This window comes from Blennius ocellaris (genome assembly GCF_963422515.1).
Source record: "Blennius ocellaris genome assembly, chromosome: 6".
Taxonomy (NCBI): domain Eukaryota; kingdom Metazoa; phylum Chordata; class Actinopteri; order Blenniiformes; family Blenniidae; genus Blennius; species Blennius ocellaris.
In genome coordinates, this window is record NC_137655.1 from 26,714,503 (window position 1) to 26,741,491 (window position 26,989).

Consider the following 26,989-nt stretch of genomic DNA (forward strand, 5'->3'; position numbering starts at 1 on the left):
ATTAAAACCAGGAACTGCATTTTGGACAAGTTGGAAGCGATGGAGGAAATCTTTCAAATCATTTAAAATCCTTTTAGTGACGGTAATATCTCCCGGGAGCTTACGCAGGACGTCTGGGACCGTGGCTCCTGGAAGGGAACGAGGGAAAGCATTGAAGAAGCCCAAGTTTCTCATGATGGAATCTCCAACAATGAATGTAGTTGGAGGGGAGGAGGGGACGAGGAGCAGGTGATGGATGAGGAGATGGTTGGTGCTGCGATGGGACAGTGACTGCAGTGGACGAGGGGCGGAAGAGGCTGCCGGAGCGTCTCCTCACAACGTCCTTCAGGAGTTTACGGCGAGTTGAAGTTTTCTGACGGGGGACAGGCCGATGATTTAGTTTTCCAGGGAGATCGGAAGCTGCTGCAGCGCCGTGATCCATTGGTGGTGAAGATGATACGGCAGCCACGACCGGAGCCGTACTCGGAGGAAGGTCCGTGTGGAGTTGCCGTGGCAGTAGGAGCATCAGCCGGGTGGGCCGTGCCGTCAGCAGCCAGGGGAGCGTAGACGTTGGATATGCTCACACTGGAAGGTGAAGCCGCTTTACCTGAGCGTCTCTCATGGCCACGGATCATCACCTCCGACCAGGACCGGTGATGGCTCGGGGTCGAGCAAGAGGAAGGTGGTGGGTCCCACAGAACCGTATCCTGGATGGAGGCGTTGAGAGGGGCAATGTGTTTGGACTGCCTGGAGAAACTTCCATGAAGCTTGACAACATGGAGTCCTTTTGCTCCAGTTCTCTGGAGAGCCGTCGGATGTCCTCCTCAACGCTGATGGTTTATTTACCATTTGAAGTAAGACGCAGTTGTCATTGTTGACAGGAGGCATGATTAGATTGAGATTTATGGTGCGCCACTGCACTGTATCAGTATCAGTCCAGTTTAGATCGGCAGGTCAGGGAGAGGCCGGACGAGGAAGAGCAGAGGTGGACAGCCACACCCTGGAGCAGGGGAAAAACAAACATGGCTGACAATGGTGCTGGTGGAGGGTGCCGCTCAGCTGGTGGCTGTGATTCTGGTTCTGGTTGTTGTCTCCAGAAAAGACATCCAGAACACGTCCAAGAAAGACGTCTAAAAAAACGTTGATTCTGGTTCTTCTGAGGACGTCTTCTGGACGACGAGAGATGACGTCTCTTAGACGCTTTCTCTGGATCACTTCTTGCTCAGTGGGTAACTCCTGTTTATAATTTTGTTTATTTTTCTTTAATGTAACACTTGTACCGAAAGTTTCTACGGAAGTCAAATTCCTAATATGTAAACATATCTGGCAAGAAAACTGGTTCAGGTTCTGATAAACATGCAGATAAGTAAGCATGAACACACACATCAAAAAGTACGCCTGAGAACACATTTACAGAGAAAAGCACTTTAATCAAGGTAAAAAAAAAAAAAAAAAACAGCACAGGAAGGAGTATATACATTTCCAGGAAATTAAAGTTTGGCTCATCATTCATATACATTCTTTGATAATCACAGTATGGACAATAAGATTCATGCTATCTCGCGTGAGACAATGGGAAGGAAAACATACTTGTGGCACGCGAGTGTCTTCCTCCTACCGGGATACACTGTGGTGAACACATGAATTGTTTTCACATTTCAAGTCCAGATGGCGCCAACAAAGCTGGAGACAACAGGAAGCTGCACTCTGGCTGAAAGTCACGGCGGAAAAACTTGAGCGGCGAGTCTGGATATGATGCTAACTCCCCGTCCTGCAGCGTCGCCATCAAGGCCTCAAAATATAAAATGTGTCAACTCGTCCCTGTTGCCATCTCCTCCAGCACGCTTTAGTCTGTGCTGAACTCTGACTACTCTCTACTGCGGAAGCTCGCTTTATAACACCGGAGCCCAAAGGCTTGAGCAGGACGGCGCTTCTGCTCCTCATATCTGTAGAAAAGCTGCAAAGCAGCTCCGAGTAGCAGTGAAGCAACTTGATATTTCCTTACCTGGTGAGCAAAGCCACAAAAAAAACTGTTGTCAGCACGACTTCAAGAAAACAGCAGTGGCTGAAGTGAAAACATGTATTTTAAAGAAATTAAATGTGCTCTAGTAGTGAGAGGCAATAGTATTATCGTGATGTATCATATCAAGGCATACAGGTATAAATACCCAGCACTTCGTTATGTGGAATCACAAAGGGGTGCGACAAGAGGTGAACCTGGAATAATCACAACCTACTTGATGGTTTTTGATTTTGAGGAAAATTATTGTGGAATTGATCAAATTCAAGGCTGTTTGCATTGGTTTAAGTATGTATGTTTTTTTGTTTTATTCTCCAGAAAAGGACCTTTCACAGGATGAATCCACAAAAATCAAGCATCATGTTCATTTTGATTCATGATATATTTGATATTTTCAACTGCACTGCATCTTAAGGATGAAAAACGTTATCATTCTGCTTGACAGATGTGCGTTTGTGAGTCGTGAAGCATGATGTCTACATTTCTGGTGTTTTAGTGCAGCGGAAGGAAGCAAACTGAGAACGAGCGGCGTGCAGATGAACCCCAGCGGCGAAGGAAATGGGGGGTCGTCCAACGCTCTGGTGTGACAGGGTTACTTGGACGGCTGCTACATTCGTGACTGTTTCAGCCTCAGTCAGCAGGAATGTTTTCAAAGTTACTTGATTCATAAGTGCCATGATGAGGTAAACCCACACAGTTCAAGGAAAGTATTAGTGCAGTGTGGAAATATGAAGTAGAAAAAAGAAAGTTAGTGACGAGACATGTTCATTTAAAGTGAGAAAAGTGATTAAACAATTCAATAATTTAGCTTGCTCGTTGGATTTTTCTCATACTCTATTTAAAACGATGCATATGATATTGAGGTTAATACTGCTGCACAACGTTTCTCGAGTGTTAAACAACTGTAAAGTGATTTAACCGATACAAGCCGCTGATCATCCTGACTTCATTACTGTCCAGTTCTTTTCATTTGTTGCATTATTCTGCCTGTTTCCTGCAAAGAAATGGTTAAAGTTTCCCATCAGAGCCTCCGAGATCCAGTCAAATGAGTTTTTTTAAGATTGAATTTGAACACAAAGCAGAGGGGAAGCGTTTTATCCGAGCAGACTGAGTTTGTGCACATTGTTTGACGGAACATGGAGCTCTGAGCGCTGCAGGAGGAACACATGTCCTCCTGAAACTCAGACTCACCAAGAATGGGAAACACATGAGATCTTTGATGAAGGCATCTGACGTCGTGCCGACAAAGCTTTGTACGCCGCTGATGCTCAGCAGCAGCACTTTCAAGTTTCAGAGTTACAGCAACAGGTCAGCATTTTGTGGAAGAAATAACAGGAGGGATCCCGCGTCGACATCAGTCGGAATATGAAGCCACAGCTGTTTGACAGTAAGTGCATCAAAGTATTTTGGTATTTTACTGGTCAATTCTTGGAATTTGTAGCAAAGCTCACGTGGAACCTGAACCGTTCCCAGTACTTTCTGGCTGTGGCTTCATATTTACACACAAATCAGAAAGTGGAACCGTGTCATTTTAGGTGATCGATGAATAAGTGAGTAGTGATCTTGTTGAAGTACACACAGGACCAGTTCATGCAGGGTGACTTAATTGAGGAGCAGTGCTTTAGTGGAACACAGACGCTGGAATTACCATGTACCAGCTGGGAAGTTCCCACTTGTAGCTGAGCGAAAGCCGTCGTTGGTCCTCAGTTCACAGCTTCTGCGTTCCAGTTTGGTGAAGAGCAGAATGAAATGATGTGGAAGAGCCGTTAGCCTGGAGCAGAAGCCTCCGCCGACGTCTGCTGCGTCATATTTTGTGGTGTTGGAGGACGTTACAGAATAAAATCTCTCGGCATAAGGCAGAATCCAGAAGGCGAACAGGACGCAGGATCAAACTTTTACTTTGGTCTCTTAGTCAGAAATCTAACGGAGTCCTAAAGAGGGGGAGGAGTTCAGACCAAACTGGCAACACAATGTCCATAAGCAGCTTCATCATGTCAGCTGAGGGTCACAGAGCGGGCGCCGCTGCAGGCTGGTAGCGTCCATTCACCTGCAGAGGAGGAGGAAATACATCAGCACAGATCCCAGGAGTCAACGCCGCCGCATCACGAGGAGGAAACAAACCTTTTCAAACCAAACGACACCCTGAGGTGATGAGATGCAGATATCAACCTTCGTAGGGGTTTTATTTCTTTTTATTCTAAAAGTGCATTAAAGTCTTTCATTCCGTCTCTGTAAATATGATTTTAAAACTCTAAAATCTAATTCCTACTTATTTCACATAATATTAACTGTGTTTCAGTAACTTGAGCAGTCCTGTAGGGAGGAAATGTGTAAAGAGCAGCGCGGTGCAGGTCTGAGCAGCAGCTACTGGAAACACTGGACTGAAGTTAACGCTGCTGAATGACTTGTCCCACCAACACAGTGCATGTGTCGATGGATTTGTTCAGGTGCCATCAGGTGAAGCATGTTGTGTTTGTCCACACGTGTGACTCAGATGTGGAGCAGATCATATTTAGTTAATATATAAAAGTAGGAAATTCCAAATGATGGTCATAGTTGTTTTTTTAACCTCCAGTAAGAAAGAGTCAGGGGAAAGTTGCTAATAAAAGCCTTCAGCTGGAATTGCCGTCAGATTTCCACTTATCACATGACCCGTGTTGCCGTGCTCCGTGTTGATTCTTGATTTATGGACTATTTTCTACTTTGACAATGACTTCTGGATTCTGGACACTGGACTGACTCGGCCCCCCAACTCTGGCTGGCTTGACATAGTCTCCGGACAACTCCTGAAAATTTAACTGGGCAGTTCGCTAAACAAGATAGCCGCTAACAGCTAACAGCTGACCCGCACTGGGGCTCCGCCAGCGGCTGCGTTCCTGCTCACGCCGCGGTGATCTGCACCACCCAGCCTCCCACCTGCAGCCCACAGCCAGTAATAAACAGTACAGGAGTGTGTGTGCCACCATGGGGCTGAAAAAGCAGGCGGCAGAAGATCTGGAGGACATTAAAAAGTCCCTGGACTTCCTGTCCGAGGAGCTTTCAACTGTCAGGCTCCAGCAGAAAACCATCATGGGCTTGATGGAGGTTAAAACCATAAAAGTCCAGAATGCAGAAAAAGACAAGAAGGCCTTTGCTGGGCTAATCCCCCGCCGGAGGGCTTTATATTTTCTCACAAAGCCAGCTCTAAGGCAGCACACTTGGTACACTAGAGGGTGTTCCATGGGTCCTAGTAGATAATTATGTAGAATCTGAAAGGTCTTCTTCATAAGCTATGTCAAAATACGTCTCCAGAGCCCAAAAGGTGTTTTTATGCACTTAGTGACCCTGTGACCTGATATGCAAATGAGGTCATGGTCACCATGGTGCCCCTTCTCCCCAGGTGGAGTGTCCATGTGTGAAGTTTGGTGACTGTGGGCCCAGGAACTGCTGAGAAATGAGGAGAAATGTTTATATGAAAATACATGTATTGTGCAACCATGACGACCAAACTTCAGACCCTACCAATCTTCAAGGTCAAGGTCAGGTCACTTGGTGTACTGGAGGTTATCCCTGGAGTGTGTATCATGTGTGTATAACATTTCAGAGCCCTAGCTCAAAAACCTAGGCCTCCAGAGCCCAACATGTGTTTTTAAGCACTTCGTGACCCTGTGACCTACTTAATATGCAAATTAGGTCAAGGTCACCATAGCATCCCTTCCCCCTCTGAGATGTATCCACGTGTGAAGTTTGGTCACTGTGGGCCCAGGGGTTGCCGAGATATAGGTAGAAACGTTCGAACGGACGGACGTACGTACGTACGGAGACTGTTTCAAGATCCCCCTTCGGGGCCTATCAGCCACGGCGGGGGATAAAAAGCTCATCACCTTCCTGGAGAACGGAGTGTCTGATTTGAAGCAGTCCAGCCGATCAATGATGTGATCATCACCTCCTGGTTCCTACACTCAGGCGGTGGCAGTGGATCCAGCTGGGACCACAGAGGACAACCTGTCCAACTCTGTGGAGCCCCAAGGGACATCTTTTCTCCGGTCCAAGGGGACTAGAGGTGGACCAGAACACTGTGGAGGCCTGTCACCGCTGCCCAGGAGGAACGACCACCAACCAGCCGTCACATTAAGGTTTGTCAACAGGAAGAACAAAATGGAGCTCCTGAATCAAGAGAGGAAGCCGAGAGGGTCTGATGTGAACATCAATGAACATGTGACCAAGAGGAACGCAGACATCGCCAGGAAAGTCCGGTTCCTGCAGAAGCAGGGGAAGATCCAGGCGACGTGGACCTCCAGCTGCAAGACCTTCATCAGGCTCAACGGGACACTGGAGGAGGAGGAGGAGGTGCTGGTGATGCTCCACATGGAGGAGCTGGAGAGATTAGCCTGAGTACTGGAATAAGGTGAACGACATGAACTAACCACATTATGATGCTACACAACTCCAGAAACAACAGATCATCCACTACTATGACTGAAAACACGGAACCATCCAGAATTAAAGTCATTGATCACACTGAGTATAAAGAACAGGACCTGAGTGAGGCTGTCCACCCGGACAACTACTTCTGCTACCACATCACTGACAACTGCTGCTGCTACGCTCAAGATCAATTTAACAGGATCATTCAAACATACAACAAACTTTCTATTATACATTTCAATAGTAGGAGCTTATATTCAAATTTCAGCCAAATCAAACAGTATGTAGGTCACTTCAAACAACCACTCAGTAGTATCACCATCTCTGATGACATGGATCAACACTGAGCAGGGAGCCGGCGAGTTCCACTACTCAAACAGGGGGGGGGGTGGGGGGGGGGGGGGGGTGGAGGGGGAGCTGTGGAGGTGAACGTAAACGTTTGAATGCACAACAGTTGAACTCTGTATGGAAAAAAAAGAATGTAATTGTAAGCTGGAATTATAGAACACCAGGTTCCAACTTGGGAAGGAAGAAACATTTACAGCCTCACGTCAGAAGGTCTTGTTTATCTGTGGGGATTTGACACTTTTCCTCAATTGCTAAACCACTAAACCCTAAAGGTAGAAGAAACTACCTCACAAACAAGTCTCAACTTTTATGGTACGTCTCTGGCAGTGACGCCAAGGAGGCTTTTTTTAGGCTTCGATGACGTCAGTGATGACAGAAGAGCGACAGCAATCACTGACTACGTGTTCAGTGGACTGGACAAGTTTAACTGTGCCCACAAGTTGGTGGCACAAACATATGATAGAGATGTCAGTTATGGCAAAGATCCCGGAAGCAATGTTTACTCACTGCTACGGTCATTAACCGAACCTCGTCCTTTCACAGTCTGCACAGACGACCCCTGACTGTAAAGTTTCTTCAAGACTGTGGAGGGCCTTGCTGCTTATTTGATCAAGTCTACAAAACACAGCAAGCTGCTGGATGAAGTGGAGAAACGGCAGGTTCCACGTTGCAGCAGCTTCCAGATGGAAGTCAAACTCTAGGCTTGTTCAGACCATCATGTTCCACCACGCAGAGCTTCGTGACGAGTTCAACATCCTTCAGGAAAACCCTGATGGATGGGATGGACAAGCTCTTGCCATGACATCTGGATTCAGCCTCTGGTTATCGAACCAGCGCTCGCTCTCTCTCTCGCTCTCTCTCTCTCTCTCTCTCTCTCTCTCTCTCTCTCTCTGAAGCGCAGCAGGAGTGGTTTCAGTACTGCAGATAGTTGCAGATGTGCTGACATGGCATGACATTTATGTTGTTGGGAGAGTTTGGAGACTGCTATTGAATAATTGTTTAGGTTTATTTGATAGATCTTGAATAGTATAGATAAACACACGTCAGCCAATGGTAGTTGACAGAGGCTCTTGTATTGATTTGCACAAACATGAACAATGGCAGAACGACATAAAACACAAAACTCTTCTCACTCCTGATTACAGTTATGTAACGATCATGGAGCTGATCGCTGCAATGCATTGGAGTTTGGGTTTGTTGTGTTTTAGATGTGTTTAGATGCTTTATTGGGGGTTATATTAGGTTTGTAGTTAGTTAGTTGATCTAGTTTAGCCCAGTTTAATATTTGTGCGTTGGCAACCAGGAGTGAAAAGAATTGTGTGTGTCATGTGGTCCTGCCATGGTGTTCCTGTTTGGTGTACCAAATTAAAAGCCTCTGCTATTTGCAGCTGCAATCAAGGTAGAAGCATAATCTCATCTGCAAGTCGTCCGCACAACTGATCGACTGTATAAGGCGCGTCACTGGTGTATTTCTTTGTATTTATAAGTCTTCTATGTTGGATAACTTTCTTACTGTTATATTTACAGATTTAATACTATTTCTGATACATAAAGATAATTATAATATATAACTATTAAATATTAGAGAAGGGGTAGCGAACTGTGCCTTTCAGCCAAAACAAAGCTGAGGAATTTAGGTTTTAATCTTTGATGAGTCCATGTCACTGGAGCAACACTGCAGACGGCTGGTAAAAAACTGCTTTTTCCAGTTAGGGAACATCAGCGAGCTCTGGTCCATGATCCAGAGAAGAGCTTGAAATGATCATCCATGCATTTGTGTCCTCACACCTGGACAACAGCCTCTTCACCTGCCGAAACAAAAAAGAACTGGCTCGGTTGCAGTCAGTCCAAAACTCTTTTGACGTGCACCAACAGGAAGGCCCACATCACCCCGGTGTTCATATCCCTCCACTGGCTCCCTGTTGAGATTCGTGTTCAATATAAAATCCCGGTACTAACTTTTCGAGCCCTGCATGGCCACGCCCCTCCCTACATTGCCGATGTCACAAACCCTCCAGCTCGACTCGGAGCTTGAGATGGTCTGGGCAGAACCTGTTAATGGTTCCACGCACCCGTTTTAAAACTCGGGGCGACCGATCATTCAAAGCTGCTCCACCCCGACTTTGGAATGAACTCCCACTCCACCTTAGACTCAGTGGTCATTTTTAAAAAGCACCTAAAAACGCATCAGTTTAGAAAAGCTTTCTAGTCCAGTCTTCTCACGTGGTCACTTTTACTTTCTGCATAACCTCCGTTGTCAGATGTTCTCTTATCTGCTTTTACTATCGGCTTTTATTGTGTTTTTAAGATGTTTTCTTACCTGTCTTACTGCGTAGCACTTTATGACTCTGTGCCTATGATTGTCAACATCTGCTATGTTTTTTTTAAGATGTTTTAAGATGTTTTTCCTATTAATTTTTTACTGTGAAGCACTTTAGCTTTACTGTGACTCAGTGTCTGTGAAAAGCCCTATACAAATACAATTTACTGACTTACTTACTATATTTTCACAAGATATTAATTATTTATTCAACATCAAATCGTGTACATATTTTTGGATGTATGTGTATATGAATATTGAAATGTATTAAATGTCACATGCCTGAAATGAATAAAAAAAAAAATTAAACAAACACATTTGATTTACTGGGATATTCCAGCTACCGTAGTGTGTGATTCCCATTGTGACAATATGATGATGGATTATAAAACCATCAGGATGGCCGGAGCAGCAGGATCCCAATAAAAGCACTGGAACAGAATTCGACAACAGGCAATTACACTGCAGTTGGAAAAACTTTGAGGATGGAACAACTATCATTAAAAGAAGTATGAAAACTATATTTAAGTTTGAAAAGAGAAACGCAGACCTGCACAAAAATGATCAATCCAAACACTCTTGTAGATGATTTTGATATCTTTGTGCAGAAACATTGTGCAGTTTGAGTATAGAATGATGAATGTATTGCTAAACGCCACATTTTCAAGATCGCAGATAGAGTTAAATAAATGGTGGGTGATATTTGCTACAAGTCTCTCAGTTACATTTATGATTAGTTGAAATAATATTATATTGTTTTTATTATTACATCTGCAACGTCATCCTATTAAAAAGACAAAATACACTATAGTTGGTGTGGCCGATTTATGAAAGAGAATCAACATTTACAGAAGCCGAATAGAATAAATGTACCTGAGTCTAGGAGGTAAAAAAAACTTTTAATGGTTGTTTTTCAAACTACAAGTTCCTGACCGGAGGCAACTGGAGCTCAGCTGTTAATCTCTCACGCCGTTTATCACCGTTACTCCGAATAGAAGCAGCTCTGGAACATCACGTGCAGTTTTTAACATTTTCCCCACGTGAAGGATAATCTTTGATGGTTGTTTTGGCACCAGGAAATACGAGAGTAACCTTGTGTATGTACACGTGATTTAAAACTACTCTGCTACTAATTAAAGTTCTCCACACTCCGCAAGAAAATGTTATTATTTTAACTTCATTTTGCACTCACTTTCACAACAAAGCAAAAGATTGAAATAAAATGCTTGCAAGACATCTGCTTTGTGTCCTTTCTGTAATAAAACGTTCCTCACTTCCACAACAATGCACTCGAACGGGTAAATTGGCACTGCTGGAATTTTTGTTTCAGGATTTTCATCGACTCCAACAAAAAAAAAAAGTCAGGAGTTCCTCCTTCACACACACTAATGAAGATCTGCTGCAAACAGATGGTTGAGGCATTTGTCTCATCCTGTGTTTTAAGATTATTCTGGTCTGTGCAACGTGCAAACTCTCCGAAAAGCAGCCGGCCATCTGTGAAGGTTCCTCCAGCTTTTAGCTACAATGAGTCTTTGTTCTTGTGCCGTCAGTCAAATAGAGTAGAAAAGGAGGTTTGTTTACTGCAGCACCGTTCTGTTGTCCTGGAGTGACATCTAGTGATCACAGATGGTATGCACTGCTCGGTTTAATATATAAATAAATACAAGACGCAACCTATGGCCTAACAAATGGAGTCGCACTTCCTGTGTGGTTAGATTAATGCGTGCAGTTATAGCTACTAATGTTTTGTTCCAGCTGTTAGTAAAGTTCTCTGTTTGGGACGATAGCAGAACAACAAAATCCACCAAAATTGAGGGGAAAAAAATAACGGCTTTCCACAACAAGATTTTATTCTTCTTTTTTATTTTTTAACTTGGACCAAACAAAGTTTTAAAAACTACTTCTGGACTGCTGCTGTGACGCAAATCCTGCGATGTAACTTCTGAAGAAACGCTGTATCCTGAAGTAAGGCCCCGTTTCAAAATTGAAAGATGAAACCTTGAACATTCAAGTTTCAAAATATTTTTTTTTTCTATAAATGAACAAACCTTTTGGCCTGGGTCTAGCTCCATACTCTTCCTGCTCAGTCAACTTTTTTCTGAACCATAAAAAGTTATGAAACTTCGGGATTATAAAGTCAAAATAATCAAAAATACGTTGTTTTACCTTTCAACTTAATCCGTTGAAGTTAATTTTGTGTTGAATTCGAGTGAGTTTTTAATACGTTCCAGTGACAATCTGAATGTTGACGGAAGTGAAAAATTCAAAATGGCGGATAACGAGGAGTTTCCCCGACTACGTCATTCGAGGGAATCCCGAGGAATTACGAGACGCTATCCAATCAGAATGCATGTTTTCCAGGTAAGACGCAGCGTGGAGACCACGAATCAGGAAGAAAATAGCAGCCGTGATCTTCACACACCTATATCAAGCGTTTTCCCACGCCATCATCGGCGATCATGCAAGAATCAATGATCGCGCTCTCGGGCGAGAAATGGCCTTGCCCAGCGATGGCGTGATCCGTTGGCGATATCAAGTGATATTTGCCGAAAAAACCCTCAAAATATCGCAAAAAACCAGGAGCCCGTTGGGGCAAGGTGGGTAGATGATTGATTTGCCAGAGCAAAGCTTTTAAGAGCCCCAGACATTCAGACAAGCCTTAACGTCCAGCCCTGGTCAGGTTTGGTTCACTTACAGCTCATTGGTTGAATCTGTATTCAAACTTTAAGTGAACTGGACCACAGATGGCCAGTTTACCAAGAATCACATTCCAAGTGGACTTGTTTTGTTTGTTTCGTGCTCAGCCGGGGTGCAGACGGCTGTGTACACAACAAATACACTAAATCAGAGGTCTCCAACCTTTTATTGTCTCTGAGCTACTTTTGAACGATGAATGTGCCGGAGAGCTACTGGTGTTTTGTAAGATTTATTCAGACTGCTAATTTTCATATAGAACAGGTATATGTGCTTATTTTGGATTCACATTCAAATATATTGACACAAGAAGACATAACGTCCATATAACGTTCACCAGCATGTGCATTTTGTAAACTAACTAGTGAACAATATTTAAGACGTACACCTATAAATGCATTTTTAATGCTTCAAAATTGTGATCACTTGCATATGCACACGGTTCTAACTAAAATTTCGACATTCTCAACAGTTATGCAAATTGTAAAACAGGTCAATTATATAATCAAAGAAAAGTCAGCAGCATACTGAATTTGCAACGATGCTCATATGCTGTCAAAACATGTATAAACAGTGCAATAGTGCAACCGTCTGAACAAACATCCACCAGCATATGGTCATGTTCATTTGGTGCATAGTTTGAGTCAGTTCAGACCGTGTGAGTCTTGTGCACAACTCGCCTGTCTGTGAGAGAGAGAGAGAGAGAGAGAGAGAGAGAGAGAGAGAGAGAGAGAGAGAGAGAGCGAGAGAGAGCGAGAGAGAGCGAGAGAGAGAGAGAGAGAGAGAGAGAGAGAGACATAGAGCGAGAGAGAGAGAGACATAGAGCGAGAGAGAGAGACATAGAGAGACATAGAGCGAGAGAGAGAGAGCGAGAGAGAGCGAGAGAGAGCGAGAGAGAGAGAGAGACATAGAGCGAGAGAGAGAGAGACATAGAGCGAGAGAGAGAGAGACATAGAGAGACATAGAGCGAGAGAGAGAGAGCGAGAGAGAGCGAGAGAGAGCGAGAGAGCGAGATATAGAGCGAGAGAGAGCGAGAGAGAGAGAGATATAGAGCGAGAGAGAGAGAGATATAGAGCGAGAGAGAGGGAGAGAGAGAGACATAGAGCGAGAGAGAGAGACATAGAGCGAGAGAGAGAGACAGAGCGAGAGAGAGAGAGACATAGAGCGAGAGCGAGAGCGAGAGCGAGAGAGAGAGAGAGAGAGCGAGAGAGCGAGCGCTGGTTCGATAACCAGAGGCTGAATCCAGATGTCATGGCAAGAGCTTGTCCATCCCATCCATCAGGGTTTTCCTGAAGGATGTTGAACTCGTCACGAAGCTCTGCGTGGTGGAACATGATGGTCTGAACAAGCCTAGAGTTTGACTTCCATCTGGAAGCTGCTGCAACGTGGAACCTGCCGTTTCTCCACTTCATCCAGCAGCTTGCTGTGTTTTGTAGACTTGATCAAATAAGCAGCAAGGCCCTCCACAGTCTTGAAGAAACTTTACAGTCAGGGGTCGTCTGTGCAGACTGTGAAAGGACGAGGTTCGGTTAATGACCGTAGCAGTGAGTAAACATTGCTTCCGGGATCTTTTCTCTGATTTTTGCCTGCACTCCATTCAGCTGTGATGCTAAAACTGACATCTCTATCATATGTTTGTGCCACCAACTTGTGGGCACAGTTAAACTTGTCCAGTCCACTGAACACGTAGTCAGTGATTGCTGTCGGCCTCCTGTCATCACTGACGTCATCGAGAGAGCACTATGTAGAGATGAATGAATGGAGCGATATTTGGGCCTTCACCACTGTATGGGAAACACCACGACCCGGAGCTTGTACTGAAGAGTAAACATGTTCTAGAGCTTGTACTGAAGAGTAAACATGTTCTAGAGCTTGTACTGAAGAGTAAACATGTTCTAGAGCTTGTACTGAAGAGTAAACATGTTCTGGAGCTTGTACTGAAGAGTAAACATGTTCTAGAGCTTGTACTGAAGAGTAAACATGTTCTAGAGCTTGTACTGAAGAGTAAACATGTTCTAGAGCTTGTACTGAAGAGTAAACATGTTCTAGAGCTTGTACTGAAGAGTAAACATGTTCTAGAGCTTGTACGGAAGAGTAAACATGTTCTAGAGCTTGTACTGAAGAGTAAACATGTTCTAGAGCTTGTACTGAAGAGTAAACATGTCCAGCAGAAACCCTTGTTATGCTCCAAGCTAGTTGCCGCCCAGTCGTAGCATTGCTAGTTTTCCGTTGTAAAATGCTGCACAAAGCCTTTGTTGGTCTGAGTTAGCTCATTCATTTCTGGTGTTGGTCTTCCTCTACTTACAATTTCCTTTTCCTCTGAAAACGACACCTTGAAAAAGGTCCTGAAGCAGGTCCACTATCGTATCATCTAATCTTGCTGTTAAATTAGCCACCATCACTCCAGATTAGCAGATAATAACAGAGTCATCACCACCTGCTCATGGGCCAATCAGTCAAGCTCATTTCAATGACGACAGCAAGACCAGCACTAGAAACTCTGCTGGCCCTAAGGAGTTCTGTTAATAACACATCTACATCTGATTGGCTGATGATACTGTCACTCAACATTTTTAACCCAATAGCAGCATTCAGCTTGGATCAGAGGTTAGCAATGACGTTACTGCTAGCTTCAGCAGAGGAAAGGAGCTGTGATGCATTTAGAGGACATAGGAGATTTGATCATTTCTGACGGGGCTAGCAGTGCTTGCCTTGCTGCCCCTGACTACACACCACTGTGAACAGCTGCTGTGAAGGGTGTGAATGCAAACATCATGTGTCTTCAGTCGACTGTGGTGGGATTCCTACCAACAGCACGTCATCGGCAGCCCGTTGAATTAAAAAAAAAGTCAAAACAGCAGCTAAAACTCCAATGTTCTGCACATCAGACTCTTCCGACGTCTGCCTCTTCCGTTGAGCCTGTTTAAAACCATTTGCCTTGCTCGCAGATCACACTTCAAACCAACTTCGAGCCGCACCGTACATACGCCGGTGTGCAGAAACTTGTTCAAATAGACTTGGTCCACTTGTTTGGAGTTCACCAGGTCACATTAGAACATAAAAACTTTTTTCACCTTCACCAAATGTACGGAATAGGATTTGGGCACTGTGGAAAAACACACCAAGGCTTTTTTTTTCTTGTTTTACTCAGAAGTCAGAATTCTGAGTTTTAAAGGGAGAATTGTGAAAACATTTCTCCCAGTGGCCCTAATCCTCTTTCCAGACAAACGTGACATGTGTGAACACACCCTTGAAGTTTTTTTCCACTCTTGGGTTAGAATTAGAGAAAAACTGTGGGACTGACCGAGCATCCGACTGTAAAAGCACATTTGATATTGGTTAAAGCCTCAATGGAGCTGGAATCATCAGAAGTTGCCATCGACAATCCCATTGCAGCAATCACAAAGGTTGACTACTTCCTGGAATGCAGCGGCTTGCCGTTGTCAGAAGAGGTTCAGGCCCATCTCATTGGCTGGTGAAGAGGGGATTCACCGTACTGCAGCCTGACTGTACTGAGAGATGGATTCCATATAAAGAAATATCGGAGGTGATCTCAGCCTGAGGAAGCCACGCCAGGAAAGAGCAGCTTCACAATTATGAACTACTGAATCCATGCATTCAATTCTATGTTTATTCTCTATTTTCTACCTTGACGCTACTAAGTCAGATCAAGTGGATTTGGTTCAGTGGTTTGGAAGTCAAGAGAACAGCATGAACTGATATTCACTTAATTAATTGAAGAAATAAAGACCAGTTGACCTGATCAACTGCCACCTGGACTAATGAGAATGTGTAGATAAATATAAGTAAAACAAATACTTAAAATTCTAACCTTCTTTCTACATGCAAGCTTTTTAGATCATTCCAGGAGTCAGTTTACCTCAAGCTGCTATTGTCAACAACACAACTATATCAGAATTGAAGTCACCATCATTCACAAATGCCACATGAAGAGGAGATGAGCCGACAGGAAGTGCCACTGATGAGACATGTATTTGTCCATGTCCAGACCTTCTGCTGTTCCAGAACATTCTGCGAGTTCCTTCCTCAGCTCGAGCCGTCGAGCTTTCATCCCACGATTGTTTTCTTCAGTTTCTCTACGTTTGATTCCTACAGATTTTATAATTCTTACTTTAAGTTCTTTGTAGCTTTTTCTCTTTGGTGACATTTAGTTTGTGCTGTAACTAAAACATGGTCACAGACAGAGGGCTGTTTGGTTTTTTTAACACTATCATAGCAGCATTCTGTTGCCATACAGTGACATCTAGTGGTCCCAGTGGGTATGTGATGGTGTGCTTTAACATACAAGTTGCTTCTTAAAATAAGTTGCAGGCAAACCACTCAAAAAGTGCGACAGAACTCCGGAAAAGACTAAATGAAAAAAGCATTTTCAGGTGATCCTACCTGTAATCTGCATGATACACTGAAAATAATACCTCTCAGTGAAACATTGAAAAACTTGCAGCTGATGTGGAACTTCTAGAATCTGGTTAAATAATTGGCAAAGCAACACATTTATGGTTTTGACTTCTCATATTTTGACATAAACATTGATTTGTTTTTCTTCTGTGTCTCAAAGAAGCAGCTCTTACAAATAATTAATGCAGGTGATGCTTTGTGAAATAAGTGACGCTGAATTTCATCTTTGAAGGTGTGTTTGGTATGTGCTGTTGGAAATATCAGCTGTAAGCAGGAAGAATCAACCTCTTATGGAAATGACCACTATTTCTACAAATTTTTAGGCAATAAATCATTGTGACTTTAAAAGGTTTTGGGTAAAGATGATCATTTCTAATAGCATGCAGAAGATGCCTTTGTTGAAAATATTCATGTTAATCTCCTTGAGTGAAACAGATTGTCTTGTCACTGCACTCAATGGCACTGCATTGAAAGCTGTTCAATGGAAATGTTCATGAACTGTGACATCCAAAAAGGCACTGCAGAGAAGGTGAGCTGCAGTTTGCCCGCTGTAATCCGGTCACCCTTCACTCTGCATCCAGGAAATCTTCGTCGTTCCAACACAAACGAGTCGAAGACGAGCGTCCGAGGCCAAACAAGTCGAACACATCATTTCTTTTTATGCATCCCAGGCAACTGCACTTTCTGAGCCTCCCAACAAAAACCTGCAGTCTTTTATAATCCTTTTGCTTCTGAGAACTTGTGAGGCTTTTTACAGAAGCGGTGAGAATAAAGATGGTAAACTAGGAAGTATGGTTCCTTATTGAATCAAAGCAATAGGTGTCCTTCAAAAGAATCTTTCTCTAATCAGGTTGGTAGACAAACGGTGATATTTTTCAGAAATGCAGACACAAGCACAATCGCAGGCATAAATAATGAACCGGTCACTTGTGGATGGTTTCCAATCTCTGGTTTGTATCAGAAAGAATATTAATAGAAGATAAAACACTATGCCTTTTCATTTTCATTTCTGCTTCTTTTTTTTCCCATAAACTCATGGAATACATGGAAACACATTTAGATCTGGATGCTTCTGAAGACTCGGCACACGTTTCTTTCAAAACAACAAGCAGGAAAATGAACAGCAGCTCTGCAATTCAAAACACATTTAATAAAACGAGTCTTTCAGTTTCAGAGCTCTGTTGTTATTGATGCGTCTTCAGGTTACTATTGTTTAACCTGGATGTATTTTAAGGCCTTTTTGTTTATTCAGTTCAGAAGTAAACTGAGCGGAGCCGGACTTTAGAGTTACTTAAAAATCCTGTTTTTGTGTTTGTGTATGCAGTTGGATTTTGTGAAGTGGAATACTAGAAAAGCAGGTGAGGCACTGTTGCATTGTGAAAATAAGACGGACGGAGTGTTACAGAATGTTCTTTACCAGCCGGTGCTCACATTTGAGTTCAACAAGAGTTCAGTTTTTATAAAAAATTGAGCTTTACATAGTTGTAAGTGTAAACGTGGATATAAAGTTAATATTGTACTGAAACACAAGTGAAAGTTGTTATTACTCTTATTATTGTCTACATTTCTAATAATATTCATAATACTAAAAAAAACATTATATTATAATATATGCAGACCAGGGATTTTTCTCACTGTGAGGTTGAGGTACAAACCTCACACAAAATAAACTGTTCAACTTAGGCTGATATTTCTCATCATTTTCCATCTTGCAGATGTGCACCAGCAGTGTTTCATTAGCCTCTTACCATAAATGAATCATATTGTGAGGCTTTGAGGAAACATAACACTGTGGGTGAGCAGCTCTCAGGAAGTAAAGTTTGGCAGATGGCCGACATTTGGCCAAGATATGACTTACGTTTGCATCTCGTTAACCTGATATCATGATTTCATATGAGGTGCAGGTGAGGAACTGTGAAGCAGAATTCACCAGCTCGTCGGGACGGTGTGCTGGGATCAGACCGTCGTCAGACAGTCTGATCAGATTTTGCATTAAAATAACACTACTAATACACCAGTCAGCCATAACATTATGAACACCTGTTTAATACATGGGGGGTCCCCATAAACAACAAGAACCTGCTGCACTGCATGTCCTGACAGCTTTTCATCAGAACTTGCATGCATGCATTAATCACCCGTTTTCCTGCTTTGGCCACATCAACTGTGGACAAAATGTGGAAGATGCAATGACAAAAGGCCGTCAACTGGTCATAATGTTATGGCAGATCGGTCAAGCAATAAGTAGTTGAGATGCTACCTTTGATTTCGTCAGATCCTTCAGTTCTGCATGTAAACAGCCTCTCCCAGATATGATCAAAGTGAGGACAAGTCTAATAACTGGGAAACTGAAGTCCATGTAAACACAGACGGATGGTTGAGGAGTTAAATCTTCAGCCTGTCTGAACTCAGCTTACATGGTCTGCTTGTTCCAGAGAAACGCCGCCAGCCAAAATATGAAAATAGCTCCGCCTGGACTGGACTGTTATCACAGAAGAATGTCAGCTGTTTGCATGACAGGCTCACTGTCGCTGCGCTGGTGATCAAAAGATGCAGAATCCCGGCTGCATGCAGTGTTTGAAATGTCTGGACGTGGAACAGACACATGTTTAACCATCATGTTTCGTAAGATTGCACAATAAGCATGCATCTAAAGGTCGGAATGCATCCAAAACACGAGAGGACAGCAGGCCAGCAGCAGGCCCGACGCCGGAGGGTTTCACAGCACATCTGCTAAATGGACACGTGAGGTGGGAGGGGATGCGTAGCCGCTTACTCGTGAGTCGTACTCCAGGACAAACGGCGGGATGTCGATCTGCTCGGGTCTGATGCAGGTGAAGAGCTGCTGCAGGCCGTCCAGGTACCGCACCTTGTCCTTCAAGCCGGACACGCTGAAGGTGGTGAAGAACCACGTGGAGACCTAGAACCAGGGAGGAAACAAGAAGCCGGCGAGGTCTCAGTCATGCTGCAACCAGCAAAGGAAAATAAGTGAAAGTGACTTTGTGTTGAAAACCAGAGAACTGGATGAACTCTAACGACACTTTAATGATTGAAGCGGAGAGTCTGGACCAAATAGTGCTGTCCTTCTGATAAACAGTAAGGAAACAGACACAATCCAGAACACACTTAAGGAGAGTGTGTCTTTGCCAAAAAGGAACTATTTAGAGGTTTTTCATTTGCATGTGGACCAGGGCAGCATCCAAATACACAGCCAGACGGAAAGGGAGCAGATTCGTGCACAACACTCCACATTTGGGCTTTGCTCATAGTTAAAATTATTAAACATTTCAAACTCGTGATTACTTACAATGTTCCTCCTGCAGCCAAATTCATGCATGATCGATGCAAGCCGGTGGTATTTAAATGTGAACATAGTGAGTAATGGCAGGCTGCAGGAGGGGAGGCACAATTAGAGGCCAACAGAGGAAAACAGGAATGTGGAAATGTGCAATCTGATGGGGAAAAAAGTTTAACTCAATGATTTAACTAAATGATCAACTGCATGAAATGTGGTACAAAGCTTTGCAGGGATTTAAAATGACTTTTTTTTTCCTGAGTAGAAATGTGCATGCCGTTAGAAACTGCTTTTCAGATGTCCATATGAAAAAGTTTGATTATTTTTATGTTTTATTATTGTGTGTGTGATTGCACATTTATAACTCTACACTAATTGTCCAGTTCTATGCTCACGTTTATATTTCTGTTCTCCGCACTTTGTGTAGTTTTATAATAAAGTTTTAGGCAAAATCATAGCTTTAGAATCAGTTTTTACCTTTGCCAACGAAAGTTTGGCCAAGAAGATCGTGTGTGTGTGTGTGTGTGTGTGTGTGTGTGTGTGTGTGTGTGTGTGTGTGTGTGTGTGTGTGTGTGTGTGTGTGTGTGTGTGTGTGTGTGTATGTATGTAACCAACTTTTCGCAAAAACTACTTGCCTGATTTGGATGCAATTTTCAGGGATGATTTGTCATCATACGAGGATCAATTGATAATTTTGGAATTTTAACGTTTAACCATTTCTGAATAAGTTCCAAAAAAAACCTGTGGAAAAACTGTCCCTTACAAAGTGATTGAGAGGCCCCTCATGGAGGAGACCAAAGGAGATCAGCGTCTGTTGCCATGGAGACTCTCCCTGCTCACTGTTTCACAGTGATGTTGCTACCTGGCAGGCAAGTTAGCATTGATATGAGCTAGTGGCTATCATGCTAGCGATGCTAACTCTGTTCCACTAGCGTTGGAGAAGGTCTGCCTGTGATGGAAAACACTTCTTCGGATTCAGATTTTCACATTTTGGCCTTTCAAGAGCCGAAATTCTATTGGGTCCAAATTCTACCTTTCTAAGATCAATGTTTGCAATGTTTCCTTTGAACTTTGGCACTGTTGTGGTCAAGGACATGATGAATGACTTCCTCATGGTATTTCTTTGCATGGGAATATTCACATCCTGTTGTTATTCACTGTCAAATTCAGAATTTAGTTTAGGTGTGTATTAAAAAAGAAGTAATCTCCCTTAGTATAGTAATATTTCCAATCTTGCTGACATTGGAAAATGATTCTCTGGTAGTGTTTTACCTTTAAATAGAGAATGGGGAGTTATTCAAGTTTTATTTTGGGTATGTCTATTTAGGCTCAAGGTTTAAGACATTAAATGTGATGAGTCATTTGTATGTCGGATATCAATAAGTTGTTTGTATTTTGATTAATTCAGCTTGTAGCTTGATTTTTTTTGTTGTCGTTTAGAGGGGATACAACTATTCTTTCCAGCAAAGTGATTCCTGCACCTGAACAAAATCAAATGTATATTGAAACCCAACTAAACTCAAGCAGAGCTGTTACCTCTCATACACAAACCTCTGGCAACAAACCATACATTTTGAAATAATTCAGAATTTCCTCCATTTGTAAGATTAAATTTTTTTTATTAGAATTATTTTTAATAACAGATTTGTTGAAGGTAGAGGCTTTTCACTTTGAATGTGAGATTTAAACGGATGGACAATTGACCAACTTGCATTGCTTTCACAGTGTTTTAAATAGACACCCAAAACACAAGCTACATTTGCCAATTTTCCTCGAAAAACAAAAAAAGCAGTAATAAACACAAAGAATTAAAGAAGAAACCAGACAATGATGCAGAATAACACCCACAAGCATCAGCCATTTGTAACCATACCGAGTCAAAACTTTTCTGACCTTTGAGCGAAATGTTGGATGCACAAAGTAGAAGGCCTTCAAGTTCTTTTTAAACCTGAAACACAAAAAGGAAAAAAAGACTTTAGAAAATAGTGTGGTCATGACTCATTGTTGTTCAAATAAAACGCAAAAGAAAAGCTGAACTCATGTAAAAAAGAGAATTCTGACAAGCGTGAAGGGAGAGGGGCTAATCCTCTGTAAGAGAAGACACGATGTCCGTGAAGTCACCCTCGGCGTGTTTTGCAGAGCTGCAGGTTCGCCGTCCCAACAAAACAGCACCTCACAGTGAGCTCCAGCATGTCCATCAGAGCTGGAAACATTTAGCACATCCATCCTGCTCAGCCTTCATACTGGACACGTCTGCAGCGTGCCAGAGCTCTGGAGGGACATTTCCTCCTCAACAACCTGGACTCTGCATACTGAGACTTCAACGACCCACAGAAAACAACAACGGATCCTCTTTTAATCAGGCTGATGTTTATAACGCAGCATGTGGACCTGAAAACCATTAAAACGCGTCCAGTGAGTTACAGTGTTGGTCTTGGCCTTCGTCACCTCATCGCAATAAACAAGAGCACTGGGGTTTACTTTCAATGCACTCTCTCTTTCACTGCCCCGCTTGTCTAAATACACACCAGAGCAACAAATGCATATTAATCTGCCCTATAAAACATCTTTTTTGAGGAGCTATAAAACTTAAGGCCACAGGATAGGAATATTGGAAAATAATATCAAATAAAAACGGAAGAAGTGTTGATTTTGAATGAAAACAGCCTTATTAAAACACTAAACTCAAACGTTTCCATCAAAATATAAACGTCGTCTTTCCACTTCTTTTCCCTCCCGTCCTATACACTCAGCATGACCAACAACACACAAGAACACACAATTTGGGAGCACAATGTTCAACAGACTATACGATTATGTTCACAACATCGGAGTAATTTCCATGTATGCAGTAAAATGGTTGTAAATGAGGGTTGAAGCGAGGTCAGTGTGCGTCGTATTCGAGGTGCAAATAAAGAACATCCAAAAATGTCTCCTCTCACAAGCAAGAGAAAGGGCAAAACATTCAAAAGAAACAAAAAAACCCCAACATAAATGAGTAATATTGACAAGAATAAATGATCAGCTATAACAACATGGACTTTATTCATGAAGGTTGTGTTGGATTATAAAAAGAAAGTCAAAGTCAAGTCCTTATTATGGACATTTGAGAGACTGGGGAAGGCTTTGTCACAAAGATAATTGTGATTAAAATGCAGAAAACACTCTGATGTGTGAAACAGTCATTTCAGTTCCAGCAACACTTGGTTTTGCTTGTTAACACGGCAACATTTTGAAAACAGTGTCTGCTTACATGGAAATGGCAGAGATGCTATAAGCGTTCATGTCATGTCACTCTGAAGGCTGCCACTGCTGTTACTGTGGATCTACTGAGCATGTGCAGAAGAACTACCCATTACTAGGGGGGGTGGATAAATGACCTTTTTTCCCAAAACCTTCGTGTAACAGGTTTATTTTGACCTTATTTATATATAAAACACACAAGTAACCTGCATTTTCAATTTTGGTTCTGCTACTGCCTGCTACTGGCATGTTTTGATGTACTGCGTATATCACACTTTTGCACGCTTTTTTCAGCTATATATGATAATGGACAATGACTCTGTCTCAACATTGTGTACAAATATAGTGATTACTTGTTTTATTTTGTTTATTTATGAACTAAAAGGTATGGTTTATACTAGAACACACCAAAAAAAAATCAATAGCATGCACATTATTAATGATTATAATGGCTGAACAGACAGTCTTTCCATCGCGGCACGGAATTCTGTCAAGGTAACAGTGGATCTGTCAGTTGTTTTCCCCAAAACTATCTTGAGGTTGTTGCCAAATTGTTCTGGTGTTAGCATTGTTCTCTTTGTAACAATACCAATAGTGGAGGTACTACTGGCAGCCATCTTGTCTCAGACTACCTAAAATAAACAAATAAAACATTGATTAGCATGACAAATGTGTGAATGTAATATATGATACGTTACTGTTGAGCCATTAAATCACAAAACTTGTCAAAAGTGGCAAAATTCGAGAAATTCGCCCAAAACGCGGTTTTCCTTATATGGCCAGTAGCAGGCAGTAGCAACCTGAAAATCAAAAAATGATATTATATATGTGATTTGTATATAAATAAGGTCAATTTAAACCTGTTACATGCAAATTCTAATTTTATCCACCCCCCCTACCATTACAGCCGTGGTACAAAACGGTGTGTTTCTGCCGTCTGGACGGAAATGGAGCCCAAACGTTTTCAAAAAGCTGCGCTTCCTCCATTTACATGGAGATGGATTTGGGGCATTTCCCAGCGGTTCCATCTTGTTTTCAAAAAGTGGAGTTTCCAGTGGCTCCGAGCCCCGTTGTTGTGTAAATGGACACCTGAGGCAAAAAAGTAAACTGAAAATGTTGTGTTTTCACTGGAAAACAGGGAATGGACTAACTGTATGTGAGAATGAGAGGGTCTTGTCCAAACTGTACCGCTGTGACTGTCAGTTAGATAAGGCATTATGGAAGATGGATAGATGGAAAAAAATCATAGAATACTATAGAATCTATTGTGTATATAATAAATTATTGAAGAGACGATGATTTAATGAAACAGAACACATCAATGCATCCTACGCTCAGGTGACGGGGCTGCTAGCCAACCAACTGATGAAAAAGGACTTTGTGATACTTCAAGATGCCAACAAATAAAATGTATCATCATCATCATTATCATTATCATCATCAAAACTCAAGCTTTAAACTTTCCTCGTTGATAAGGCGTACAACTGCATCCGCCTCAAGTCATCATCAACTTTCTTAGGTCCTGTTTTCACAACGTTTCTCATAAAAACACATCGTTTTTGCATTTCGTCTCAGATAAGTCATGTTTTCATGTCAACATTTTGAAAACAATATCAGTTTACACAGAAATGGCAGAAATACTGAAAACGATGTGGTTTTCACATAGGGCCACGAGTTGGTTCTCCTGGTTGCTTTTATAATGAAACCACGCAACACGCGAGGCAAATGCGCAGCGTCAGTAAGGCAGGCCCCGCTACTAACAGGTGACTATCAAAATAAAAGTACCAAGACCCAGGATGAATCTGGACTGGAAGTCATGACACTCTGGAGGAAACTTTGTTCCGATTGTCCAGCTACTCGTTCATATGCAGAAGAAGTCATTTGCTCCGGCCGTGGTGCACATGCACAGCATGAGCATTTTCAAAAAGTTGTGTTTTCCCCTGTTGGCATAGAGATGGAGTTGTAGCATTTTGAAAAGTTCCACCTTGGGAGCAGTTGCATTTAAACTACAGGGAGCCTCCCTCCTCTTTCTACTCAATCTATGTTCATATTTCACCACTGAATATCATTAATTTGATATTTGTTAGAAGTTGAGTTTGTGCGTCCCTCCACCATCAGGCTGGAACATTTACACTGTTTTGCTCTCTGCTGTTCTGGCTCCTGTTCTTCACTCTCTCACTTATCCTCAAAGTTCCACGGGTTGAGGCAGCTGTCTGCTACTTCAGTGCTTGGCTTGTTAAAAGGGAGTTTTTCCTTCTCAACTGCTCATGTGGAATTACTGGGTTTTATTTCTCTACATTTTATCTGAAAGTTGCAAGCCAGGAGAGGACTATGTTCCATTTGGCATTGTATGAATAAAACTGAAGTGACATAAACCTGAAATGGCAAGCTGAAAACTCTGGTAAACACGTTAGGTTCCTGAGAGTACTCTTTTTAAACCAGTGAAGTTTTGAGATTTTGTCTAGTGCCATCACCACGTAAGGGTCGCTCGCCAATGACTGTTCATTGTTTTGCTTGTCAAAATAAATCAAAGATCAAGCAAGAGCGCAATTCTCATGCGTTTCATGGCAAATTGAAAAATTGGTGAACAAAATACGTCATAATAAAGCCTATTCAACACACGCGAGGCTCAACATTGTTTTTTATTTTACAATAGTCGCATTACTTCAGCTTTGGTACACTTGCCATTTGTGGGTGTCAAATAAATATATTAAATACCATCTGGTAGAATACTCTGTTCTAACGATATCTGGTGACTAAAGCTAAACCAAAAACCCTCACAAATCGGAATCTGAAGGGTTGACATCAGGACAGAAATGTCCTCACTTGTACCAAGCACAAGTCAAAACACTGATGGGACATTTGTTGTTTTTTCCGATCATGACGGTTTTGTTCAGGGCAGCCAGAACCGCAGGTGAAGCACCGAACTGCGTCTCAGGAGACACTTCTCCATCACGGCTCCCTCACTTGGGACAGCAACTCGGTTCAAACCACAGCAAAGCACCATTGTATGGGTAATAAAAGCGTGAACTCTGAGCCGAAGGTGCTGACCTTCATTCCCAGCCCCACGTCGCCCCAGTGTGCTGGAGGTCACGCTCCAATGAGGCAACAAAACCACACCACTGGCCAAAGCAGAAAGGCCATCTTGAGGTCACCAAAAAGCCAGTTAAATCTGATTCTCTTTTCTCTCTTTGCCCTTAGAAAAAGGATCCAATAACCCTGACACCCAATCGATAATCTCTGTGAGACTCGATACTACGATCCACTCTTCTTGGTAGTCAGTGATAACTAAGAGTTTTAGTTATGTGGTTGGACGCTAACTGACTGGTAGCTGTATGAGCATTGGAAAAGGTTGACCCAGCTTAATTACGTCTTCCAAACACGACTAGAAACTGCTGCTGAAGTGAATAAAAGATCAAACCAAAGGCCTTCCCCCCCGAGAGCCATGGAGGAGGAGATTTTTCGGGTTAACCGGACCGTAAGTGACTCAATAGTCACTAATGTGATGACTTCGCAACTTGCACACTAAACTGTTTCAATCAGGTTAAAACTTCAGGTTCAGTGAGAAAATGATGTGTTGTGTGGGACTCTGTCTCTGTGGTGGGCTGGCGACCCGTCCAGGGTTCACCCTGCCTTCGCCCATTGTTGGTTGGGATCGGCTCCAGCACCACAGGATCCTGGACAGGATAAAGCAGGATCGAAGATGGATGGATGGATGGAAAATGACCCTTTAAGGAACACACTCAGGAAAATGTGTGTTTGAGAGAGAGTTGTGGTGAGAGGCTAAATTTTGTTCTGAAAACATAAAAAAGCAAGCCAATGGAGGGAATAACTTGATCTGGAAAATGAATTGGGCGAGAATCCGGAGGACCGAACCACAACATGGAGCTTCTGAAGCGGTCCAGATCAGAACCAAAATAATAATTAAACCTCTTAGCTTCACCCGTCTCCACGCAGATGATAACCCACATATTCCCAGTGGGTCCAACAGCTTTGGAAACCCTTCACGTTTGCCGGTTCGGTCATTTGATGCTACAATTTGTCTGCAGCCAAGCGATAGTTGGACGGATTGAACATGATGAACCCTGCAGGCCCCCGTCGGATGGCCTGCGAAGATCAAACCCCCCCCCCCCCCCCCCCGTCAAGCTGCCAAGAGAAAAGTGCTGCTGCAGTGAAACTGAGAAGAGTTTACTCCAGGATTAGTCACATATCCTGACATACGTTGAGGTTAGTTTAGTCAAGAATCATCAGGCAAAATCCACCA

General features: G+C 42.7%; 1 protein-coding gene across 1 annotated transcript in view; it reads right to left on the reverse strand.

Moving 5' to 3' along the window:
* Positions 1-1,408: 1,408 nt before the first annotated feature.
* The window catches only part of gdap2 (ganglioside induced differentiation associated protein 2), a 61,131-nt gene continuing 35,550 nt past the window's right edge, over positions 1,409-26,989 (reverse strand). Inside the window, exons 12-14 of the mRNA XM_080497582.1 lie at positions 21,376-21,430; positions 18,964-19,107; positions 1,409-4,046 (exon numbers count right to left, since the gene is read on the reverse strand). Of these exons, the coding sequence (XP_080353708.1) occupies positions 4,005-4,046; positions 18,964-19,107; positions 21,376-21,430 (241 nt within the window). The 3' untranslated portion in view covers positions 1,409-4,004. The remainder of the gene's footprint in view (positions 4,047-18,963; positions 19,108-21,375; positions 21,431-26,989) is intronic.